The following is a 21988-nucleotide window of genomic DNA, read 5'->3' as shown; positions in this document are numbered from 1 at the left end:
GGGTGTAGGTGTGCAAAGACTGTCCTCCCCTCTCTGCAAGGATGCAGAAGTGACATTGCCACTTGAACCTTTGCAGTTGTATTGGGCTGGGAGGACGATGAGTGCTTGGTGTGTGTTTGCAAGCTGTGTGGAAGATGACACTGGGATTGTGGATGGTGCCGTGTGCTGGCTTCAGCTAGCCTGGCTGTGTTCCTGTCCTGCCCTGGTGTAACAATCCAGCACACTGTGGAGGTGCAGTGGGTTCATTTAAAAAAACTATACCTGACCTGTGAACTGATTTCTTTAAAATGTTTCAGGGATAGGCAGGTTTTAGTAGTGTGCTTGTTAGGATTTGGCTGGAGGTGCTTGGGGGGATGTTGTTGAATCATCAAGGTTGGAAGAGACATTCAAGGTTAACCAGTGCAGCCATCTACCTCCCATTACCCCTGTAACCCCTAAACCACATCACCCAGCCAGATGCCTCTTGAACACCTCCAGGGATCATGACTCCACTGCCTCCCTGGAAAACCTATTCCAACACCTGGCTGCCCTAACAGTGAAAATTTTCTCATATCTAATCTGAATTTTCCCTCTCTCAGTTTAAGGCCATTTCCTCTGATCCTCTCACTGCAGACACAGCAGGAGAGACTGCCCCCCCCCCTATTTCAGCCTCCCTTGAGGGAGTTGTAGAGAGTGATGAGGTTCTCCCTGAACCTGCTCTTGAGACTGAACAACCCCAGCTCCCTCAAACATAAGATGTGTTTTCTACACCTTTCATGAGCTTTTTTGCCCTTCTCTGGACACAATCCAGTGCCTCAAAATCCTTTTTAAAGTAGGTGGCACACAACTGAGCACAGCACTTGAGGTGTGGCCTCACCGGTGCCAAGAAAGGGGGATGGATGACCACTTGCCTGATCCTGCTGTCTGCTCTATCCCAGATACAGGCCAGGATGCCCTTGGCCTTGGCTACCTGGGCACACACTGGCTCATGCTGTATCAAGGGCACTCCCAAGCTCTTTTCTGTCGAGCAGCACAGGTTCTTTTACTCTTTCCAACAGAGAGTGGGCGCCGATGTGCCAGGAGAACCTTTGCCTGTCAGTCTAAAGAACCGATCACACAAGTCATTAACAATACGTATGGAGTTTCGTGGAATCTTACAATCACAACATGGCTTAGATTGGAGAGATCTTAGAGATCATCTAGTTCTGCTCCCCGATCACAGGCAGGAACACCTTCTACTAGACCAGGTTACTCAAAACCCCATTCAGCCTGGCCTTGAACATTTCCAGTGATGTTGCATCCAACAAGACTTCTGAGCAACCTGTGTCACCTTCCCTAACTCACAGTGTTGCAAATGTGTATCGTGTGAAGCAGCACTTACAGCGGCGGGGGGGGGGGGGGAAGGAGAGAAACAAGGCTCAGTTACTGTGGAGAAGGGATGGGTGGAAGGGCCAGTCCCGGCAGCCCGGGTGCCCGGGGCGGGGCGGCCGCTCCCGGCTGCCGGCGAGGCGAGAGGGGGCGGGCGGAGGAGCCGCGTCTCTGTGTGGGTCACGGCACGGCACTGGGTATCCCGGGCTCGCCGGCTTTTTTCACACAGGCTGGGAACTGCTTTTCCTGGCCGCGGAGCAGGAGCTCTCCCGACGCTGCCCGGGCAGCAATGGCCGGGTCGGTGCCGCTGCAGGTGAGGGCGCGGCGGGCGCGGCGCTTCCCGGCCGGCGGGATCGGAACGGAGCAAGGGGACACGGGAGGACATTGGAGACGGAGCTGGAGCTGGAGCCGCCCCTGGAGAGGGCGTGCGATGACCGGCAGCAGCCACGGGGTGTATCGGGGCTCAGTGTTGGCTGCCCCAAGGGAGCAGCGGCGCCCTCCTGGAGAGGTGCGGAGCTAAACTTCCACATGGGAGAGAGCCTGGGCACCCCCGAGCCTCGGTGGGCAGCAGAAACCCCGAAGGGAGAAGATCAGCGGTGGGGTCTGAGGTGACGATCGCGCAATCCGCTCCAGAACCAGGGAATGGTGTCCCAGTCACCTGGCACGCAGCAGCCCCGGGGATTTCCCAAAGGCCGCTTGCCTTCGGACGCTGAGCAGGGAGCTCTGTGCTCTGCTCCCGGCGCTGACGGTCCCGTCCCTTCTCTCTCTCCTGCCTAGGAAGAGCCATTCTCCGATCCTGGAAGGCCCTGGTGCAGCTCGCCAGTCTCCGTGTTCAGGGGTTTATGTGGGAATCAGAGCAGAATGGATCGGTATCGATATTTCATCTTTAACCAGAGGAACATGGTCGTGCTGGGGATGTTCCAGATTGCCTTCAGCACCGTCTGTGTCACCAGTGGGTTCATAGATGGCATTTTCAGAACAGAGTCTCAGCTGGGCAAAACCAGAGCTCCAATTTGGGCTGGCATGGTAAACTTCTACTATATTTTCTATGCTTCGTTTTGCAGTGGTACCTACTAATACTCATATTGGGGGTGGGAGCAAAGTCAGGATTTCTTGCCAGCTCTTCCCTGGTTTTATGCTTTGAACTCAATAAAAGTTTCCTTATAATGGTATAGGCAGAAGAGTGCAGGCAGACTTTCCTCTGAAGGAACTAAATTAAATACATTTCTGCTGGATAATGTAGAAAATGGGACATACTGACAGGGGTTTTTTTGCAGAAGCATAGTGATCACCAAAGATTAGGAGGGGAACACCTCATCCTCTATTCAGGTAGATGGACATCTGGGTGCTGATCTCTGTCCCACAGCACAGTGCCCCTAATTTTGGTACTGCAGTGAGGAGTGGGCAAGAGGTATCCCTGCTCCCTGGCATTCAGCACCCTGATTTACCCTGCTGAACCATGCTGCAAGGAAATTACACTGAAGAGGTCTCTCCAGGGCAGAGGCTGCCTATCTCCTTTCATCAGTATCTTTCTTTCCTTTACAAGATGCATATGGACAAAGCAACATGCATTTTTAGCACCTTAAATCAGACTTACTCACTCAGTTTCATTATTTTGCCCAACCCACAAAGCTGTGGTCAGCAGTAGCAAGGCTGGGTGGGTAGCAAGTGGGCAAGATGCATGTCACCCATGTCCTGCATCCAGGAGATGCTGCAGAGGAAAACAGAAGAAATGAGAAATTCTATTCCCATTTCTGATGCAGCTGTTACTCTGATCCAAGCCTTGGAAACACTTTTCATTACTTTGCATTACTTTGTAGCAGTTTATCTTCCAAATCTGATACAGTCTCCCATGCTACCATCTCCTTTTGTGCTCTGCAGGTAATGGGAGTCCCAGGGGTCCTGGCTTTGTTCTCCTCGCAGAGGAAGAATCCAGTTCTTGTAAGCTAGAGGGCCAGATGGGTGTCTGTGTGTATGGGGCAGGGGCAAAATGTTGGGGCAATCAAAAACAGTTTGAGGAGGGAATAAGCTGACTGGTCCTCCTGCAGAGTTAGGAGCTTATTTCCTTGAGTTAGCTTCATAAAAGCATATAACCAGGAGGAGGATGCAGTGTTTCCTTCCTTTCTGCTGCAGCAGACAGGCAATGCGCCTGATAAAAAGCAAAACTTTGTAAAAACACTTCATTTCAATGCTTTTCTTTTGGTAGTCCTTCATGTTGTTAAGCACTGCGTACACTAAAACTTGAAATGAGTTAAGAGGTTTGCATTTCCCAGGTGGGTTTCTCCAGCCATGTAAACTCTAAGGGAGGATATTGTATGCAAATTAGAGGTCTTTAAGTAGCACCTCTGATTAATATTCAGGACTCAGCTGTAACTCAGAAACTCAGTATTATGAAAACCTCTACTTCTCTGTGTTTGGCTTCTAAGAGACTGTTGCTGCAGGGATGCTGTAGGGATGCTGGAGTGTTATGGTAGGTCAAAGGCTACCATACCAGCTGTAATGCTTGTATGTGCTCAAGGACAGCCTTGATTCCTGCTCCCCTTCTTTTTCTCACTAAAATTCTCTGTCTGTCTAGGTGAATGTACTGATAGTTGCTTCCATAATCTCTTGTGTTGCCATCATCATCGTTATAGTTTATAGCTCCTTCACACTGAGCTATGGTGAAGAGGAGGAGCTGAGTTCTGCCCCAGTCCATGTTATCCATACTGTAAGTATTGATATCATGATTATTACTGGGGAACATGCCACCCTTAATCTGCAAGCAGTGCCAGATGTGGCTTACATGCAGAACCAGACTTCTAGTGCAAAGGGGTAGTGTGGGCTAAGCCATGAAAAAATACTGGTGCTGCTCAGGGAAAGGTGCTGAGAGTATCCCTGGCCTGGTTTGAGACACTGGTTGCAAGGCTGGAATCTTTCCAACAAGCACCTCAGGTGATGAAGTTCCAGCAGTTACAGGTCAGCTGGTTAAACCTGGTGTTACTTCAAGTGTATCTTCCACAGTAAAGCTGTAGAGAAGCAATGAAGCCCTTTTGTGTCTCCAGCCTACAAGCAATTGCTTGCTGTGGGGGTAAAGGCATTCCAGAGGGATGAAGCTGAATATTAGTTTATTGCAGGACAAATCAAAATGGCAGGCTGCTATAACGTGCTGTGCAGCAAAAAATGTTTCTCATATTCAGTGTGAAGAAGAGCAGCCATTCCTTGAGTTTTTACTCATTGTTAAAGCTATTTCCAAAACCAATGCCTTTGCATAGCATCTCACATTTAGTCAGCAGCCTTATTTCACTGCTTGCTCTGTTTGAGGTTCATACTTGGTTTGTTTTTCAGAACACAGAAAAATCTTAAATAACACTGTCTACAAATCAATCTCCTATCATGCAATCACAGCATTCTTGCAGACATTAGATTATTTTTTGGTGGAGAGTGTCACTTTTTGAATATGGCTGTACCATTTCCTTTTGTGTTTGCAGAGGCTCATACTCAGTAAAGTTGTCAAGGGTGCCAACATAGCCATGCTGGCTGTGTCCATCTGCAGTGCCTTTTCTGTGCTGGCCATGGCTTACTTGGGATGCCGGAGCCTTCCACTCTGCTCCTGCTATGACAATGTGACTGGCATGGTGAGTGAGGAGCCTAGGGCACAAGTTGATTTCTACTGAGTGTTGGTGGGAGGGGAAGAAACCTGGGAGAAGGTGTGTTTTTTTCCTATAAACCTAGTCTCAGCTCCCACCTCAGTCATGCAGGGCTAATTCTAAGAAATTAAGTGGGATATCAGAAGGGCTTTATATTTCTTACATTTTTTCCTTTAAAGGAAAAATCTCTCTCTTATTTACAGTCTCATGTAAGATCTAATATAAGTTATCTCTATTTTGCAAACCATTTGTGCTGAAGGTACTGTGGCCCTGTTTCCCATGAATTCCTGCTATCCTCAAAAACTGTTCCTCTCATCTTTAAGCCACCAGTTGCTTCTGGTGAAGCATTACAAAGACTTACTGGTACTTACACGCTGGAACTTCAAATCCAGTAATAAAAGTATCTCCAGTGCTGTGTGTGCAGTGTTGGGCTGCTGACATATGTCATTTACTCCTCATTCATAAGGACTCTGCCTCAAGTGATGAGGCCCACGGTATCTCTGCTAAGTGAGCTCAGTAAATAAATAAATGCCAACTGCCTCTCTACTAGAGCAATTCTGGTGCTGTGTTATTAAACATGTGCATCCAACCATTTGGTTTGGTGAGGAATTAAAGGGTGCAGGCCACAAGGCAGCTGTTCCTGACTTAAAGACACCAAGTGGGTAATGTGAGGCTGCCTTAAACTTTCAAACTAAAACGTGTTAGGAGGCATGGACTGCACAGACTTTTAAAATGAGTTCAAGTGTATCTTCTTGCACAAATTTCCAGGCAAGGTATTTGATGATGCTGTTTTTTCCATAGGAATGGTTGCAGCCCAGCGAGGACCAAAATCAGGCTGTGGAAATGATTTGTGCTGTACAAAGTGAGTAACTCTTTTGCCTCCACATATCTGGATGATCACCAAGGATGAGGCAGGAACATTCTGAATAAGGTTTACATCCCAGGCCAAAATCCTGATAACCCAAAGGAGCTCAGGATTTTGTGCAAACATCTATACCATGTTTAATGGTTTCTGCTTTCTTTTCTCACACAGGCCCTGGAGGGAGAATTTTTAACTTCACAGATCAGTTTCCAGCCCAGGATGTAGATGCAGAAGAAGACACATCCAAACCTCCACCCTATATCAGAATGACGTGAAAAAGTGGCTGAACATTTTGTTCAAACGTGGCAAGAGAGATGCAATCAGTTCTTAATCTTTAAAGATGGTTATGCACTTTTCCTTGGCCATTTGAAAAACACACACAGAGTGAACTAGTGAATGCCCAGCACTGAGCAGAGATCACAGTGCAGAGGGAAACATCTGCAGGTGATTTTGAACTTTCAGACTTTGTACAGTGAAAATACCTCATTGCTTCTGGAAAGTGAGAGCATTTTTTAGTCCAGCTTTTGTACATAAATCATGTCTCATTTCACTAGAATGCATCATGTAATTTGTGCAGCAGTGCTAGCCTTAGGCATTTAAATATTACATATAATTCATTTTTCTTCAACTGCTATCTCGATTTTTCCCTCTTACTGCATGAATTATTTGGATGATAATGAAGGACACACTTCATCCTTGAGCTTCAGAATGTTTTCCTTTTCTTCTTGGTAGGAATGGGGGCAAGTAAAGTTTTTGATATGAAACCTTAATTGTGCCATTTAGATACCTCTGTCAAAATGTGGCTTCTGTGGGGTGTACATGTGTCAGTACAATTAGTTTTAGCATTGAAGTCTAACTGTAGAGTGTGGCAGGAACTGGAGCTCAGTAGCTCCTCTTATGAAGTAACTTGAATAAATTCAGTTCAAGTTTTCCTATTTTGACTTTGTAGATTGAAAGTTTAAAAGAAATCCTTATTTTAGAGCCTATTTTGCTAAAATTTATTACAGATCTAGACAAAGGTGTTTTGTGTATTTTCTTTAGGGGACCTCTGGTAGTTCCTCTACACCAAGGAACTACAGCTTCCAGTCAGGTCTTGTCATATCCTGAAGTACCTAGAATTCCCATATGTACTTTCTGTTTCACTTTTAGGTGAATGTCAAGTGTTGATCTTGCCTGCAGGCCTTGAGCAGGGAGTGATAGATGACTTAACCCTTGGTACAGATTAGCACAGCATTTGAATAGGGCCTGGAAGATGAGTTCCCATCTTGAGAAAGTGGGTAGTAGGATAAGTGATAACCACCATGGGGCATGGAACTCCAGAAATGATCTCGTATAAAACTTCTCTAATTGCAGCATGTAAGGTGCTTTCATGATCCCAAGAGAAGTGTTGTTCTTGATTTTTTTTTTCTCTAAAGACAGAACTCCTTTTCATAATGCTTGTAAAAGGGACTCCAATACCTAAATGGCTTTAAACCAAAGAGGGTGGGTTTAGATTGGATATTGGGAAGAAGTTCATTGCTGTGAGGGTGGTGACACACTGGCACAGATTGCCCAGAGAAGCTGTGTATGCCCTATCACTGAAAGCTCAAGGCCAGCTTGGATGGGGCTCTGAGCAGCCTGGTCTAGTGGAAGGTGTCCCTGCCTGTGGTAGAGGGGTCAGGATGAGGTGATCTTTAAGGTCACTTCCAAACAATTCTATGATTCTGTGGTGATTCTGCGAAGATGTTACACATGTTTTTTCTGTAATCTGGAACAGAGGAATACTCAGCCCCTTATTAAGGAAGTCCCAGTGAACAGAGACACCCCTCTGTGTGTGTAAGGTGCTTGCCAAGTGTATCTGTTGCTGACTTTAACCATTAAAATTATTAATGTCTGGGATATTTATAATATCTCAGATAGAGAGATATTATAGAGAGATATCTTATATCTCAGATAGAGCCTGGTGCTTAGCCTGCCTTAAGCACCAGGCTCCCTCCACAGCCCTCCTTAGGTCACATATTGCTTCCTCCACTGCCCAGCTTCAGCCAGGGAAGCTGTCCCCAGCTTTGGGTGCTTGGGCCAGCAGCTTAACTTGAGCCTGCAGGTCCTGCTCTGGCAACTGGAGGCTTAATCATGTGCCACAGTAGCCAAATTCTGCCTGACTTTGGCTCTAAATACCTTCACTACCTTTCCTGCAGAGCCACAGAAGGGTTGAGGTTGGAAGGGGTGTCTGGGGATCACCTAGTGCAATCCCCTCCCATGCCAATCAAAACACAGCTGGTGTCTTGTTCATTTGAAGGTGTTAATATTTGAATTGCTTTAATATATTAATTTCAATGTGATTCAAAATGGGATGATGTTCTTTTTCCTCTAAAACAGTGCCTGTCAACAGGCATCAAAGCACCCAGTGAGACTGCGCTCCCTGTCCTCAGATGCTTCTGGCACAGCTCCACACCATCTGCAATGAAATGCTGGGGAGTTTCTTCTTGTTTAACACAAACTGCTCTTCTTGTACATTTAAAGAAAGCCAGACACCCTCAGAGAGTATTTGGCTCACTGACAGCTGAAAGCAGTGGCTCTGGTCAGTCTAAAACAGATTTTGTATTGCTACATGCACTGCTCAGTCTCTGCATCATTTCTGGGAGTTATGGTCCCATCCAGAAGTGCTGTTCCACAACCAGTCCTTGCAGTGTGACATACTAAGCATAATTCAACAGCATCTGACTGCTGGTTGAACAGGGCAATTTGCTTTAACTGTGAGAGTGCAAAGCAAGATGTTACCAGTCCTTTTTCAAACACTGTGCTGTTTCCATCAGCTCAGGTAGGTAATTCCTGGGATGAGGGTGGCAGTGCCACCATGGCTGCTGCAGGTCAGGTCCTCCTGGCACAGCTCTGGGACACAATCCAAGTACCCAGCCCAGCTTTAAAAGCCTTTGGTATGGCATTAAGTGTCAGGTGTGGCAGGTACTCATTTGGCTGTGAAACAGCCTTAGCAGCACATACTGAAATCTTAGGGTGTAAAAGAGAAGTATGCTCTGTGCTGCTTCTGAATAAAAATGTTTGCAATTGATTTATCAGCAGCTACAAGATGGCTTACTTCTTACATAGTCCTTCCAGTGGTGCAACTATTGCAGATCACTTCTAGACAGATGATTTCAACAATTCTTTCTACAAAAGTGGGGGTTTCCAGAAAAATGACAGCTGCAGAATGGAAATTGGTGGAAACTGATTATCAGTTTAATGTTGCTCCTCTTTGGTTAGTGTTGCAGAAAATATATTCCTGACTGCAGTTTCCAGTGCTATATTTAGCAGCCCATTCCACATGCGAGGTGCAGCACCTTCCCAGAACCTGCCTGCATCTCCAGGGACACTCCAAACTGTGTCACCCCCAGCTTTCACTGGTGGAAGTCAGGTGAAGTTATGGGTCCCCATTACGGACGCAAGCATTTTGTGCTCACCTTGTGTCAGCATTGCTTGCATTAAGTCAAAGACAAGGCATTTACATAAAAAAAAATTCTTTACCTCAAGCAGGCTGAGACAAACATTACCCTGTTCCCTGACGCACAGAACAAGGCACAGGATATCCACGGGTGGATAAAGGCAAACCTGCCAGCCTGCCATCAGCAGTGGCCAGAGTTAATCACCCAGTGTAATCAGAAGGGTAATCAGGGAAGCTGATTCTGGAAGTTAATGTTCAACTAAGGGCAAAGAATTTTTTTAAGTCATTTCCCCAACAGAAGGGGCAGGAGGCGCAGAAGAGGAGAAAAAGAGGAGGGATCTTCATCACGGTGAGGATCAGGGAATCCTTTCAGGCACTTCTTTGACAACAAGCCTGTTTGGGATTTTAAAAACATATATATATATATATATATATATATATATATATATATATGCTTGTATATATTTTTATTTATTTGTATATGAATTTTAATTTTTCATAGATACATGTTTGGTGCAGTTCCTCCCTGGTGCTGCTGAGCTGCTGGTGCTCAGGGTCAGGGCAGCCTTTGCTGGGCACAAGCGTGTTTCCCCTTTGCTGGCGAAAGGCAGTGAGAAAACAGGGGATACAAAGTCACAGCTGTGTGTCTCTATAGCCCACCCCGATTTTGCATGAAGTAGTTGGAAATTGAAGTAAATCTTCACTATAGGTAGATGACCTGGCCTAAAATATTTTGAGTGGGGAACACTAGGTCTTGCTCATTAAACATGCAAGGGAAAGGCAGACTACAGAAGAGAGCGTTAAAAGAGCTGGGAAAGGACAGGAGTAGGACTAATTAATCAAAATACAGATATGTCCTGAAAACAGAAAGTGGATTTGCCTGCAGCTGAGAGGAGGAATATTCCCTTTTTTTGTTTTTGTGGTTTTTTTTTTTTAACTCAGTAGAAACCCCACCTAATAAAAGACACACAACATACCTTTTTTGGAGTCAGACTGTGTGATTTCTTGTTTTTTAGGATCATAGAACCACAGACTTCTTTATGTTGAAAAGGAACTTTAATATCATTGAGTCCAACCACTGATCTTTATCAGTCCCTTCCAAACTGAGATATGATCTCTTGATTCTTCAGCACCAACAGTGTGTAAATATGGGAAAAAGTTGTTGAATTTACCTCTAACTTGAGGAGGGAAGCCCATTAAAGCAGACAGCATTTCCCAGCCTCCTTTAGGTGCTTCTCCAAAAAAACAGGAACTGCTTTTCTGCACCTCTTCAGATACATCTAACCCAAACACATTAGCAAACTGCACAGTTTCACTTGCACTTTCTGAGTCCTTCCCCTTCCCCTTCCCTTCCCTTCCTTCTCTTCAAAGTTACAGAAATGTGTGTTCTCTTGTTTCATTGACTTGACATTTATGTAATCTTTATTTAAAATTACTTTGTTTCATGGTTCTTGTTTCATCCTTTGGCTTCTGTCCCCTCTGTTTTTAACTACACTCATCACTTTCTTCTTTAGTCAAAATTAGTTGTTATTGTATGTTATGTTTATGGTGGAACAGTACATGCAAATATTGCTAAGCCCTTCCTCCCCACCCAATAACCATAAGACTGATTCAGGATGACAGATGGTGTTTTCAGCTTCCAAATTCTTTGCTCTAAGCATATCTTACAGCAGTTGCTTCTGTGTTTCTAATTTTGTCTGATGCAGGCAGCCTCCCTACCCCAACTGACCCAAGTTTTTGCTTCATTCAGCAGTTCTTCACCCATAAAGCCTGAGAGCTGGAGCCTTAAGGCAGATGCTAGAGCTGGAATCCCACCAGTGTCATGTACCACACATCAAAAAGAGTTGGAATTCCACACAGCACTCCCCCAAGTGTTGCATTATGATGCAAAAGTATGCATGCCTATGGTGATGGGAATATACATAATTTTAGATATACAGAGAGAATATATCTCATTTATCTTTATTTACCCTCTACTCTTATCATGCATATGAACGAAATGTACCTATTTAATGACAGATGAAACTACTGAAATGAAAGATGAAAGTATTGAAATCAGCTCTTTCAGGTCAGATGCAATTTGACAAAAGCACTGTGAGCCTTGAAGCAAAAGACAAGGGCTGCCAGCATTTGTGCTTTTTAACAGCAGCTTCACAGTGACTCAGATATTAGCTCAGAATTGAAGCTAGCACTCCAAGGTAGTCATGAGGATCCACAGGAACTTGAAAACCCTCTCTGATTAGCGCATGCTTTTCTTAATCTACAGCTGAATCTTCTGTTGCTGAAGGCAGAAGCTCTTCACTGTCTCTATTTTAAGTGTGTTAAAAACACCTTGAAGTAAATAGAAAAGCTGTTTCATGTATTTTAGGGTCAGTTTAATATTTTTCTCTTTGTCTGCCCTTCCTTAACTGAAGAAAGGTCTGAGGGACAGAGGACTATGAAGGGCAAGGAGCACCTCAGAGCCCCCTGAGCACTTAAAGTGTTTTCCTGTACAGGAGTGGGTGTGAAGGATGTGGGGATGGCCAGGCTTTGGAGAGGATAAATGGTTTGCAAATGCAGCTTCTGCTTTATGACTCCTGATTTAGAGGCCCAGCGTGATGTTTTCAGCAGTAAATCACTAAGTATTTTCAGAAAGAGGGAGTTTAGCATATTGCCTCACACCAGTCTTTTTTCTTCGTCTGACCTTTCCAACGGGGCAGTGCAAACAGTAAAAAATAATCATAGAAAAGGAAGTACTGAGCTAAGATCAGGGTCTTGTGACTCTTAGTTTTCATATGCTAAGAGCTTCACCCAGCCTGGCCTTGAACACTTCTGGGGATGGGGCATCCACAGGTGCTCTGGGAAACCTGTGCCAGTGCCTCACCACCCTCAGAGGGAAGAACCTCTTCCTAATCAGAGCAGCATTGGTTAAATGCAGGCCAGGGAGAGGATTATGCTCTATTTTGGGGTTTTTTTTAATGATCACTGGCATTGCTGGGAAATTTGTTTTCCATTAATTCCAAATGATTAGCTAAGGATTCAGTAATTTGTGATTCCCATTAAGCAGTGATGATTCAGCAAGGCAGAAAACAATACACGTCAGTAACATCCCCCAGGGACTGTGCACCTCAGGGAATGTCCCTAGCTGACTGGGAGCTCTCACTTGCCTTTCTTTGAGCTCTGGAAATAGATTCCAGAATTACAAGGAGCTGCCCTCACAATGTGCCTCTATTTGGCAGGTGGGAGGCTGTGCAGAGCCCAGTGAATCCCAGAACACCCCTGGAAACCAGCAGCCATTCTTCCTCTCTCAATGCCTCTTCACAGCCCTCACTGATGATCCATTCAGCTGGATAAATGAGGCCTCCTTTGGGCACCCTGCATCAACAGAGGAAGGAGAAAAAAATCCCACATCCTCAGAGACATCCTCAGAACAGTGGCATTTTTTTGTGAGTCCTAGAATAATGACAACTTCTAATGTTATTTATGACTTTAGATTTAAGATTACGTGTTGGTGTTGCGTTGATTTCCACAGAAAAAACAAACTGCCATTTAAAAGTAATACTACTATTACTTTTAAATAATATATGGCTCTACATTTATCTGGGAATTGCAATGTTAAGCAACACCAGTCAATGACCTCAAAAGTAGGAGTCTGGGGGAAAAAAAAGAGTATTAGAATTATACATTCTGGGGAAGTGAAAATACTCACAGAGGGGACAAGAAATATGACTTTCAACAAATTTATAAAAGTTAAAGAGGTTTTATTTCTGAACAAGATGATACTAGAAGAAGAGTAATGGAGAAGACTCCTTTAGAGTCTTGATTTACATCCAAGGGTCAGTAATTGCTATTTTTGTAACTGTTGTTTCACTTCCCATTCTTCTGGAATCTGAAATAAATATTGAACATGCCTCTGAACCATCAGGTGGGTGCTTCAGATGCCCCAAAATCACCCAGAGTCATTGCAAGAAAGCACTGACAGTAGTCCAAGTACTGTGACAGTCTTTTTTGTAAAAACTGTCACCCACACAGACAGAAACTAGAAACTCCTTTAACTCCCTCACAGCATTTTCTAACCATATGGAATTATATTATCATTTCTATTATAATTATTGAAAACAAGTGGTGACAGTTTGTGGCAAAGCCCGTTTATTAGTTTTCTGGGACTGTGCCTTGCCTGCCCCCAACACATACAAAAGAACACAACTTTACAGTCTGGTAAAGTGAAAATACACAAAGTATTCAGTACTCTGATATCCATCCTGTGGGCAGAACATCACCACTGAAAGCCAGGGAGCAACACTGAATCCTGCATTACTGACCACACTGCCTCCATGGCAGAACCATTAGAACATGCTTTGTGCTGAACATGGAATTACACACTTGAACACCATTTGCACACAATTTTCATGACATGAGGGCCCTTATTTACAAGTTGTGGTAACTCAAATAAAACTTAACAGATGTGCAGGTGTTTCAGATCAAATTTAACAGTAACACTGCAGTTACATGATTTTCTTACCCCAACCCCCAACCTGACTTTAAAATTCTTAATTCTGGGATATTTTTATTAAAAACAAACAAACAAATAAAACAAACAAAAACCCAAATCAACAAAACAAAACCAAAAAACTCACAAAAACTTGCTGACATATTCAGTATACAAATAATTATATTTAGTATACAAAAAATAATTAAGAAGGATCCTTCTCAGAAAAAGGATTAAGGACATGAGTGAAAAACAATTTGTCCAACAGGACTGTAAACCATATTTACTTACCATAGTATAAACATCAATTTAAGATCAATCATTTTCTTAAGGAAATCATTAAGGACACTAGTGTTAAAAAGGTGATTGTTTCTGAAACAACTGTAAATGCTAGTAATATAAGGTTCAGAGTGAATACAAAAGCTTCCTTTTACAAATGTTTCCTAAGGAAGAATACTGTCACAATTAAAGCAGCTTTATACAGGAAAAAGTACTACCTTTTGTTTAAATTCTTTTTAAACATCTTAACCATATAAGACCAAATTAAATGCTCTTCCAAAATCTAGAAAAAAGTCAATGTATTTTTTTCTGTATAAATTGCAATGAAATTACATCTTAGGAATTGTAATAGTTTACATAATAACAGGTATCTTGTTTCAGTAATTTGTTTCTAATGTGATCATTAGGGTGGCAGCTTCTGAACTAGCCCTTCCATTGAGTTTCCAGTAAGCAACACATGCTACACATTGCCAATTAAAAAAAAAAAATCTTCATTTATACTTCAAAAACTAAGTCACAAAACATTGTTTGACATGGCACGTGAATGAAGTCATAGATAGCATTCTATGGCTTACATTTCACTTTATGCAACTATGTGCAACTTAGCACCATTTTTATTATGAAACTTGATCTTCAGATAGGACTGAAAAAAAGCAGTTGCAACTATGAGAACACAGAAAAAGGTGGTCCAAGAGGAATTTTTTCCCTCATCTAACCCCTACTAGCTCACATTAGTAATGCCAAGGAAGCCCTACATACAGTCACAACATTATACATGCAGGTTTTCCTTCAAAAATCTGTAACTGATGATGTAGTTGGTAGATTTACTCCGTATTTCAAGACCCAATTTAGTCTGTGTTTGGAAATATTTTAAGAATGTACCATATTCCTATGCATTCCCATTCCTGAAATATGTTATCAAGTTGGCTTTTCAAGACATCTGAGAACCACTCACGATCTCTTAAAGCCCTGCAAATCCCATCTTTGAAAAGCAGTATGCTTTTGCCAAATTCACCCAATCTTTTACTTACTCAACTGTTTTTACTTACCCTGAGACATTCTACTCAAATACAGCACCTTCAGAAATATATAATTTTAGTAAGATCAGAGAACTTTTGGACAGGTGGAGTCCCAATTTTACCCCAAATCCTGCGCTACAGTACTTTCCACAATATTGGCTAACATAACATAGTTTGGTATGACATGCTAATTATGAAAAATTGATGAAGCTTTAAGTATCAAATTACTGTCTAGAGGTAGGGAGATGTTAGTTAATTTCATTACCACTGCCATGAAGAAACAGACCAAGTTCATAGTGGAAGGACAGGCCAAAACCTAGCAATTTGCACCGACACTGGCAATCCAAACTTTGACAGGGCTGTTTTTTTTGCTGTTATAATAAAAAGGTACCTGCTTTCTAATTTCCTAGTAGCCACCTAATATTCCTTCATATGCCAAAACATCTCCTCACTTGCTGACCCAAAACCCAAGTTCCCTGGTTGTCACAAAAGGCTCTTTCTCCTACATTATTCCAACACAAGTAGCAACCAAAAGTATTAGTAAACTGGCACACTAGTTATAATGTTACCACAAGTGATGAGAACAACCTCAGGCAGCAAGAGCTCAACTAGGATTGCTTTGTCAGAACTTGACAAAGTGAGTATGTTCCCATGTATTTATAGTGAAACTTTAGTATTCAGAAAGTACAATTACAAAGTGCAAGAGCATAAGATGGGCACATCTACGCCAGGAAAAATTAAAATAAAAAACACATTAAAGTGCCAAAGAGATTTGCTATAGTTGCTACCAAAACCTGTAACTTTGCCAAAGACCATAATTTTGAAGCACTTGCAAACAAGACAAGGTGATAACCAGTGACAATGTGACCTAACACCAGCAGGATGTGATAGGTTTTGGTTCAGGCTTTATATGTATTTCATCATGATCTGGGGGTTGACTAAGCATTAATGGCTTGTGACTTTTAAGCTTGTGAGCCAGTGTCATGAATATGGCCTCCACATGGTCATTGTCATTGGGGTTCTTGGCAGAGGTTTCAAACAATGGCATGCTGTGAGTGTCAGCAAACTTCTGGGCCAGGTCCGTGGGCACCTGAATAGCGCTTCTCAGGTCACATTTATTTCCAACCAGAATCCGTGGTATATCATTGGCAAGAAGGTGCTGTTTGCATTCCTCTATCCATGATGGCAGGCTGTGGAAACTGGCAATGTTTGTCATATCGTACACAAACACCACAGCATGGACATTCCTGTAGTAGTGCTGCACCATGCTCTTCCTGAAGCGCTCCTGGCCTGCCGTATCCCATAGCTGTATCTGAAAGCAGAAAGAGAAGGAGAGGAAAAAATGTTTTCTTACTCATTTTGGAAAATAATACAAATTACTTGTAGTGAGAAGAGTTACATGATCACAGAAATCTACTCTTCTGAATTAACCATATTGACAAGTTGGTGCTGAAGGTAACTGTTGTATTCACACAATTTCACACGCTTTAACTTTCAAAGCTGCTCACAAGTGAGGCCAGGAGGAATGATGACACTTGAGAGAAACTACAAATTTCTGAAAGTTTATTGGAGCCTGTATTTTTCAAGATTTTTATAAAAATAAATCATGAAGTCTTAGCAATAGCACTTTCATTTGAAAATTAAATAAGCGTTACTTCCCAATACAACCCTCAGCTGACATGATTTTTGTTATTGCCAAAAATAATCTCATCTTCCCCAAAATTTTGTTGTTACCATGATGTTAACTGCCATGTAAAAGTAGGAAGAAATCAAACCATGCTTGATTTCAACATTATCAACAAAAACAGGACAAAGAAATCTTTCTCTGCAGTGTGCTGGAATCAAACCCTCCTGCCATGCACATCTAACTTGCTTATTTAGTACTTTAACTGGGACCATACTATGGTTTGTAGTATTTAGGCATGCATTAAAGAAAAAAACTAAAGGAAAAGTATAAACCTCCTGTTAACTTAACATGTGACTATCATTTCCAGGTACACACCATTCTGTCCAAACCAGACTGAACACAGGTGCTAGAAGCATAGTCAGAATAGAAAGACATTCAGAAGAACTGAAATGCCTTCAAATTTCTGGGGTCCAGATTGAAACAAAATAAAACAAGCTTTGCAGCATCAGCAGGTGCTGCAAACATCTGCAAGCAACAGCTAATGGAAATTTTAAATACATTGATCATCCTGTGTAATGGAAGCCTGGAGTACTCAGACATGTAAAGAATGCTACAGAATTGTGGACAGCAATGTTTACACAAACTTGCTCTTCAGGAGATAAGAACTGCAGTGCACAGCAGTCAGAACCCCTTCACCTACACCCCCACATTACCTGTACCCTGTCAGAAATAAACTGGTGTGTGGCTCTATCACACACACCTTAGTGATAATGAAACATCTGAAAGACATTTGATTTTTTGGGAAAAAGCTGAGTCCTAGCTCCCTGTCTGTCCTATACAGCTGATCACTAATGGCTGAGGCAGTTTGATTAGTTTGATTCGGTTTTTGAGCAGAAAGTTCTTTCTCCTGGGAATGAAAGGAGTTTTTCTTGAGACTCAGAACTCAAGGAATACTAAGTGTTCTGCAGACAATGAAGATAAATTCTAAATTTAATCTGTTCTCATGAAAGTCACAGCTACTATGTAATTGTTGAAATTGTTCTCCCATTACCATAGTTCTGCATTCCTTTGATCCAAATGCTTCAGTAAAACTTCTTTAGAAACTGCAAATATCTTGAAAGTTGTCTTGTTTACCACTTTAACCAGTGACTTTTTATATTAGAAAAAAGGAAGTCCAAGTGCAAGGGAAATCTGCTAAGAGCAAGAAGATGCATCAGTGACAGAGGACTACAGTATGATATAAAATTGTTTTGAAAGCTACAACAGTGGAAATACAGTGAAACTGAATAGAAGCAGATGCAAAGTCCTGAAACCAGTGACTGACAATAAGGAGTTTTTCTTTAAGCACAGGGTTCATCAGGTTGGAAATTATTAAAAGGATGACAATCCAGATCCACGAGTCAATCACAGGGTGTTATGAATCAGTCATGTGACAGACTGAAGAAAAAAGAGTAAAAGATGTTTCAGATGGTGTGACTTTTTCTGCAGTATTAAGTTCAACCCTGGTCACCCATCCTAAAAAAAACCTCAGACCAGGGCAGGTGGGAATGGCAGCTACTGGTTACAACAGTGGAGATGAGAATTTGCATGAGAACATCAGAGCAGCTTGGCTTTTGTAGCCTAGTCCAGTTCTCTGCAGCTTTGGATCCAGACACTTAGAAAGACCTGAGTGCTGCTTCTGAAAGGGTCATTAGGATTGTTAGGAAAAGCAAGGCAAGTTGCCCTGGCTCTGATCCCATGAAATGGTACTGAGTTGCAATCTGTCTCATTTTAGAGTAAACCTGAATTTCTAACTTTCTGAAAATCATCTTACCTTTACTATTTCCCACAGAAACCCCCTCTTTTTGCCAGTGGTATTACACTCTACACACAACTGACAGCACCTCCATGAGTCTACACAATTGGACTAAACAGGCACCTACATTTGGGTAAGATTCAGTCACACACCCAAGTGAGACATCCTTCCAGTTCTGTGCACTTATAAAACATCGTGAAGTCAGGAGACTCATAGAAAATGTTCATGAATTTGAGAAATTTGAGGAAAAAGAAGCACAGACTGAAGCAATCCTATGTATAGACAATATTATGTTAAGAAATCATATGGATAATCTTGGAAAATGCTATATCAAATTAATTTAAGGAGGGACTTCATTTTCACAGGCAGTTGTGAGCTTACAATTCTCTCCCCAAGTTATTCACAGAGCAGAAATCAGTCATGCTTCAGTCAAGGAGAGATCTGCAAGTGTACTGCCAGCCTTGGGTAAAGATGGGGAAATTAAATTAAAGGTTTACATAACTTGCAAGTGAAGCTTAAACTACAGCTCTTCCAAGATTTCATTTACATGCAGCATTCAAGCTTGAAGGGCATTATCAACTGAGTCATTTGCAATGAGAGGTAAGTCCTTTCCCAGTGTCGAAAACTACACATTTTAGAAGTTTCGTTTTTTCTTGTTCAAGGTGAACTTGACAAAATTGTTCCATTTCTGCCTCTCACCCCAAATATTTTCTCTTCTGAAAAACAACACTGAAAATGTTCATGTTAATGGGTGTGCACCAATGAAGTAACATTAAGATTACTATTTCACTGTTAGTTCAGTAATACCCATCTTCAGGGGACCACAGTTTTTATAACAGCCCTTTAAAATATGTAGTTTGAATATTTGTTTTAACAGCATAATTTAGCTAATAAAACTGCACAGAATCACTTGGTCACATTCCCTGGAAAAGACAAATGGTGTAAAAAATATTAAATACACTGCCTCAGCTATCACACCCCATCTTCTGATTCTGTTTTGTGGTCCAGGAAGGCTCTTTTCTAAACAAGGACTCACTTTGTATGTGTGGTTTACAACACACTGGTAAAAACACAATTAGCCTTGATGCTATGTCTCCTTTAAAAACAGAGAAAATTTGGAATAGCTGAAAGGTACAGAACATGATGTTCAGACCTTATTTGAATTTCATTTGTGCTTTGCTCTCTTAATGTAGGTCAGTGAAGACTGACATCATTGTTTTCTTCAGTTTTCAATGTTTAGATTAATTGAGGAAGAGGAAAATTTAGAAGGCAGTAAATCCATTTGTTGAAAGTTTCAATTTACTCATCACATTTAGGCATCACTGTTTGATATGAAGCTGTCAGCCTACTGTACAAGGAATATACTTGTTCCTATGCCTTGGAATGCTACACAATCGATGTGTGGGAGACCATCAGCGAGAAGAACTGTGCTTGTGTTCCTGCCAATGACACAGCACTTTTCCAGCTGTGAAGGAAACAGTTACTGCTGTACCAGCACAAGAAAGAACCATCCAGCTGGCTGGGGGAAGGGAGAAGACACTACTTTATAACCTACTTTGATGCAAGAGGAAAAATTCCCTTCAGGGCACAGCAAGGACTACAATAATTTAGTTCATCAGAGCTGCTCTCTCCTGGTTCAACTGGTGCTGCTGGAGCTGACTGCTACATGAGAGACAGGTGAAGAGGAGTAAGAGAAGTTGCTAAAACCACCCAAAATCAGTTCAAACTTGACAACACTCCCACTAAGAAGCAGGGTCCTGGCCATAAGGATAACATTTATTCCTTTAATGCTGAAACAGAACTTGCACAAAACAAGGTGTCTCAGAAGAGCCTCCTTCACTTCTCTACCTTCCTCAACCAGAACTGGTTTCTTTTACAGGTAGTACTCTCAAAAACACAGCAAAACAATCTACAGAAACACATATATCAGAATGGCAGAACAACCTATGTGAAGCATCTAAGAGCTGTGGATTATGCTATGTTCTTCACTTCTCTCCAACAAAGGTCAGGCATCATTCAGCTGTGATGAAAATGACAGCGAATAAGATGGTGCTGACAAGACAATATCCCTCAGGAGGTCTCTCCTCTGTCTGGACAAAGGAGTAGAAAATTTCAGCTGTCAGAGAAATTCTAGTAAGTGATTTTACTAACAAAACAAAACAAAACAAAACAAAAAAAAAAAAACCACACACACACACAAAAAAACCCCACCAACAAAAACTCCTATTCACCTTTCTTTTTTAGTTGAAAAAGGATATGAGATAAAAATCCCACAGAAGCAGGAAAGCAAATTGGTTCTCCTATTCTTATATATCCTCCATAATCTCTTTAATCAATAAATAAGAAAGGAAAAAATGTAACTTTCAGCTACATAACTGTAAGCTGTAGTTGTAAGACCTGATGACAATAAATGCCCGAGTACAAGCTCAAGACTCCTGTTAACTTCCTTTTTTTTTGCACAACTGAGCTTTCCTCATAGAAACAAACGGTAATACAGAAGCAGATGGGGATTCTGTTTAAAACCATGTTAGTAAACAAACTGCATCTGTAAGCTGTTACAGAGTATTCTGCAAATGATGCTTACAATCATCACACAGCAAACTTAACAGAATCCTAAAAATTAGAACTTGAAATACACTGCTCAATACTGAACAATATTCAATTTCCTAATATTTTTAACGCAAAATGATCATAACAGTGGCACCTATATAGCTCTGTGATGTGGAAGGTTAAAACGACTGTGATGCCCGATGAACAAAGATGCAGAATTTCTCGGAGGCAAAACGCTGCTGATAACAGGGACAAGTAAGACTTGTCTAAACTACTGCTGAGATCTATATACAAGTCCACTGTAAAGATAAATTACTGATCAGCATTTGACAAAAGACGCAAGAAGATCTGGCCTATGGCAGGAATTGGTTCACCATCCCAGAAACCTACACCGTGACTACCTTTCCAAGAGGAGCAAGGCCAGCAGGGAGCAGTCTCAGGGCAGACACAGCTGCGGCTGCTGGCGACGCGGCCCCGCCGAACAGAACCTCCGCGCTACGGCGGTGTCGGAGGCCGGCAGAGCCCCGCCAGGGCTGCGGCCCGGCCAGCCCGCTCTCCCGGCCGCTGCAGCACCGTGCCGGGCGCTGCCCCTCCGCCCGTCGCCCCCTCAGCCCGGCCCGGCCCCAGGTACCTTGATGCGCTCGCCGTCGATGGTGACGGCCCTCTCGCGGAAGTCCACGCCGATGGTGGCCTCGGTGCGCTGCGGGAAGCGGCCGGCGCAGAAGCGGTAGGTGAGGCACGTCTTGCCCACGTTGGAGTCCCCGATGACGATGATCTTGAAGATGCGCGAGCGGGCGGGGGGCAGCGCGCCGGAGAGCGCCCCGGAGCCCGTCAGGCTCAGCTCCAGCGAGGACTCCACGTCCCCCGCAGCCATGGCGGCCCCGGGCGCGCCGCGGAGCAGCCGCGGGCCGGGGGGACGCGTCACGGCCCCACCACGGGCCGGTCTCGCGAGAGCGCGGCGGCCGATCCCCCGCGGGCGGGGCCGGTGCGCGCGTGG

The 21988-nt window shown here is 42.9% G+C and overlaps 2 protein-coding genes across 2 annotated transcripts; one reads left to right on the top strand and one right to left on the bottom strand.

Moving 5' to 3' along the window:
* Positions 1-1470: 1470 nt before the first annotated feature.
* Positions 1471-6770, top strand: LOC132326083 (uncharacterized). The gene is made up of 7 exons (XM_059843806.1): positions 1471-1660; positions 2125-2373; positions 3229-3288; positions 3923-4054; positions 4815-4961; positions 5775-5835; positions 6007-6770. Exons 1-7 carry the CDS (start codon positions 1637-1639, stop codon positions 6108-6110), a joined length of 777 nt encoding a protein of 258 aa, XP_059699789.1. The 5' UTR covers positions 1471-1636; the 3' UTR covers positions 6111-6770.
* Positions 6771-13358: 6588 nt separating this feature from the next.
* RAB33B (RAB33B, member RAS oncogene family) lies at positions 13359-21927 on the bottom strand. The gene is made up of 2 exons (XM_059843824.1): positions 21623-21927; positions 13359-16331 (listed from the first exon to the last, which is right to left on the bottom strand). Exons 1-2 carry the CDS (start codon positions 21863-21865, stop codon positions 15888-15890), a joined length of 687 nt encoding a protein of 228 aa, XP_059699807.1. The 5' UTR covers positions 21866-21927; the 3' UTR covers positions 13359-15887.
* Positions 21928-21988: the final 61 nt, after the last annotated feature.

Source organism: Haemorhous mexicanus, chromosome 4, assembly GCF_027477595.1.
Source record: "Haemorhous mexicanus isolate bHaeMex1 chromosome 4, bHaeMex1.pri, whole genome shotgun sequence".
Taxonomy (NCBI): domain Eukaryota; kingdom Metazoa; phylum Chordata; class Aves; order Passeriformes; family Fringillidae; genus Haemorhous; species Haemorhous mexicanus.
Note: the sequence above shows the minus strand (reverse complement) of the source record. Positions and strands in the feature narration are given on the sequence as shown.

Bases quoted from the DNA above. Each gene is read 5' to 3' on its own strand.
- RAB33B (XM_059843824.1), bottom strand. From the start codon at position 21,865: ATGGCTGCGGGGGACGTGGAGTCCTCGCTGGAGCTGAGCCTGACGGGC. The intron at 16,332-21,622 runs GTACCTGGGGCC...TTCTGCTTTCAG, and splicing joins TCGACGGCGAGCGCATCAAG to ATACAGCTATGGGATACGGC.
- LOC132326083 (XM_059843806.1), top strand. From the start codon at position 1,637: ATGGCCGGGTCGGTGCCGCTGCAG. The intron at 3,289-3,922 runs GTAAGCTAGAGG...CTGTCTGTCTAG, and splicing joins AGAGGAAGAATCCAGTTCTT to GTGAATGTACTGATAGTTGC. The intron at 4,962-5,774 runs GTGAGTGAGGAG...TTTTTTCCATAG, and splicing joins ATGACAATGTGACTGGCATG to GAATGGTTGCAGCCCAGCGA.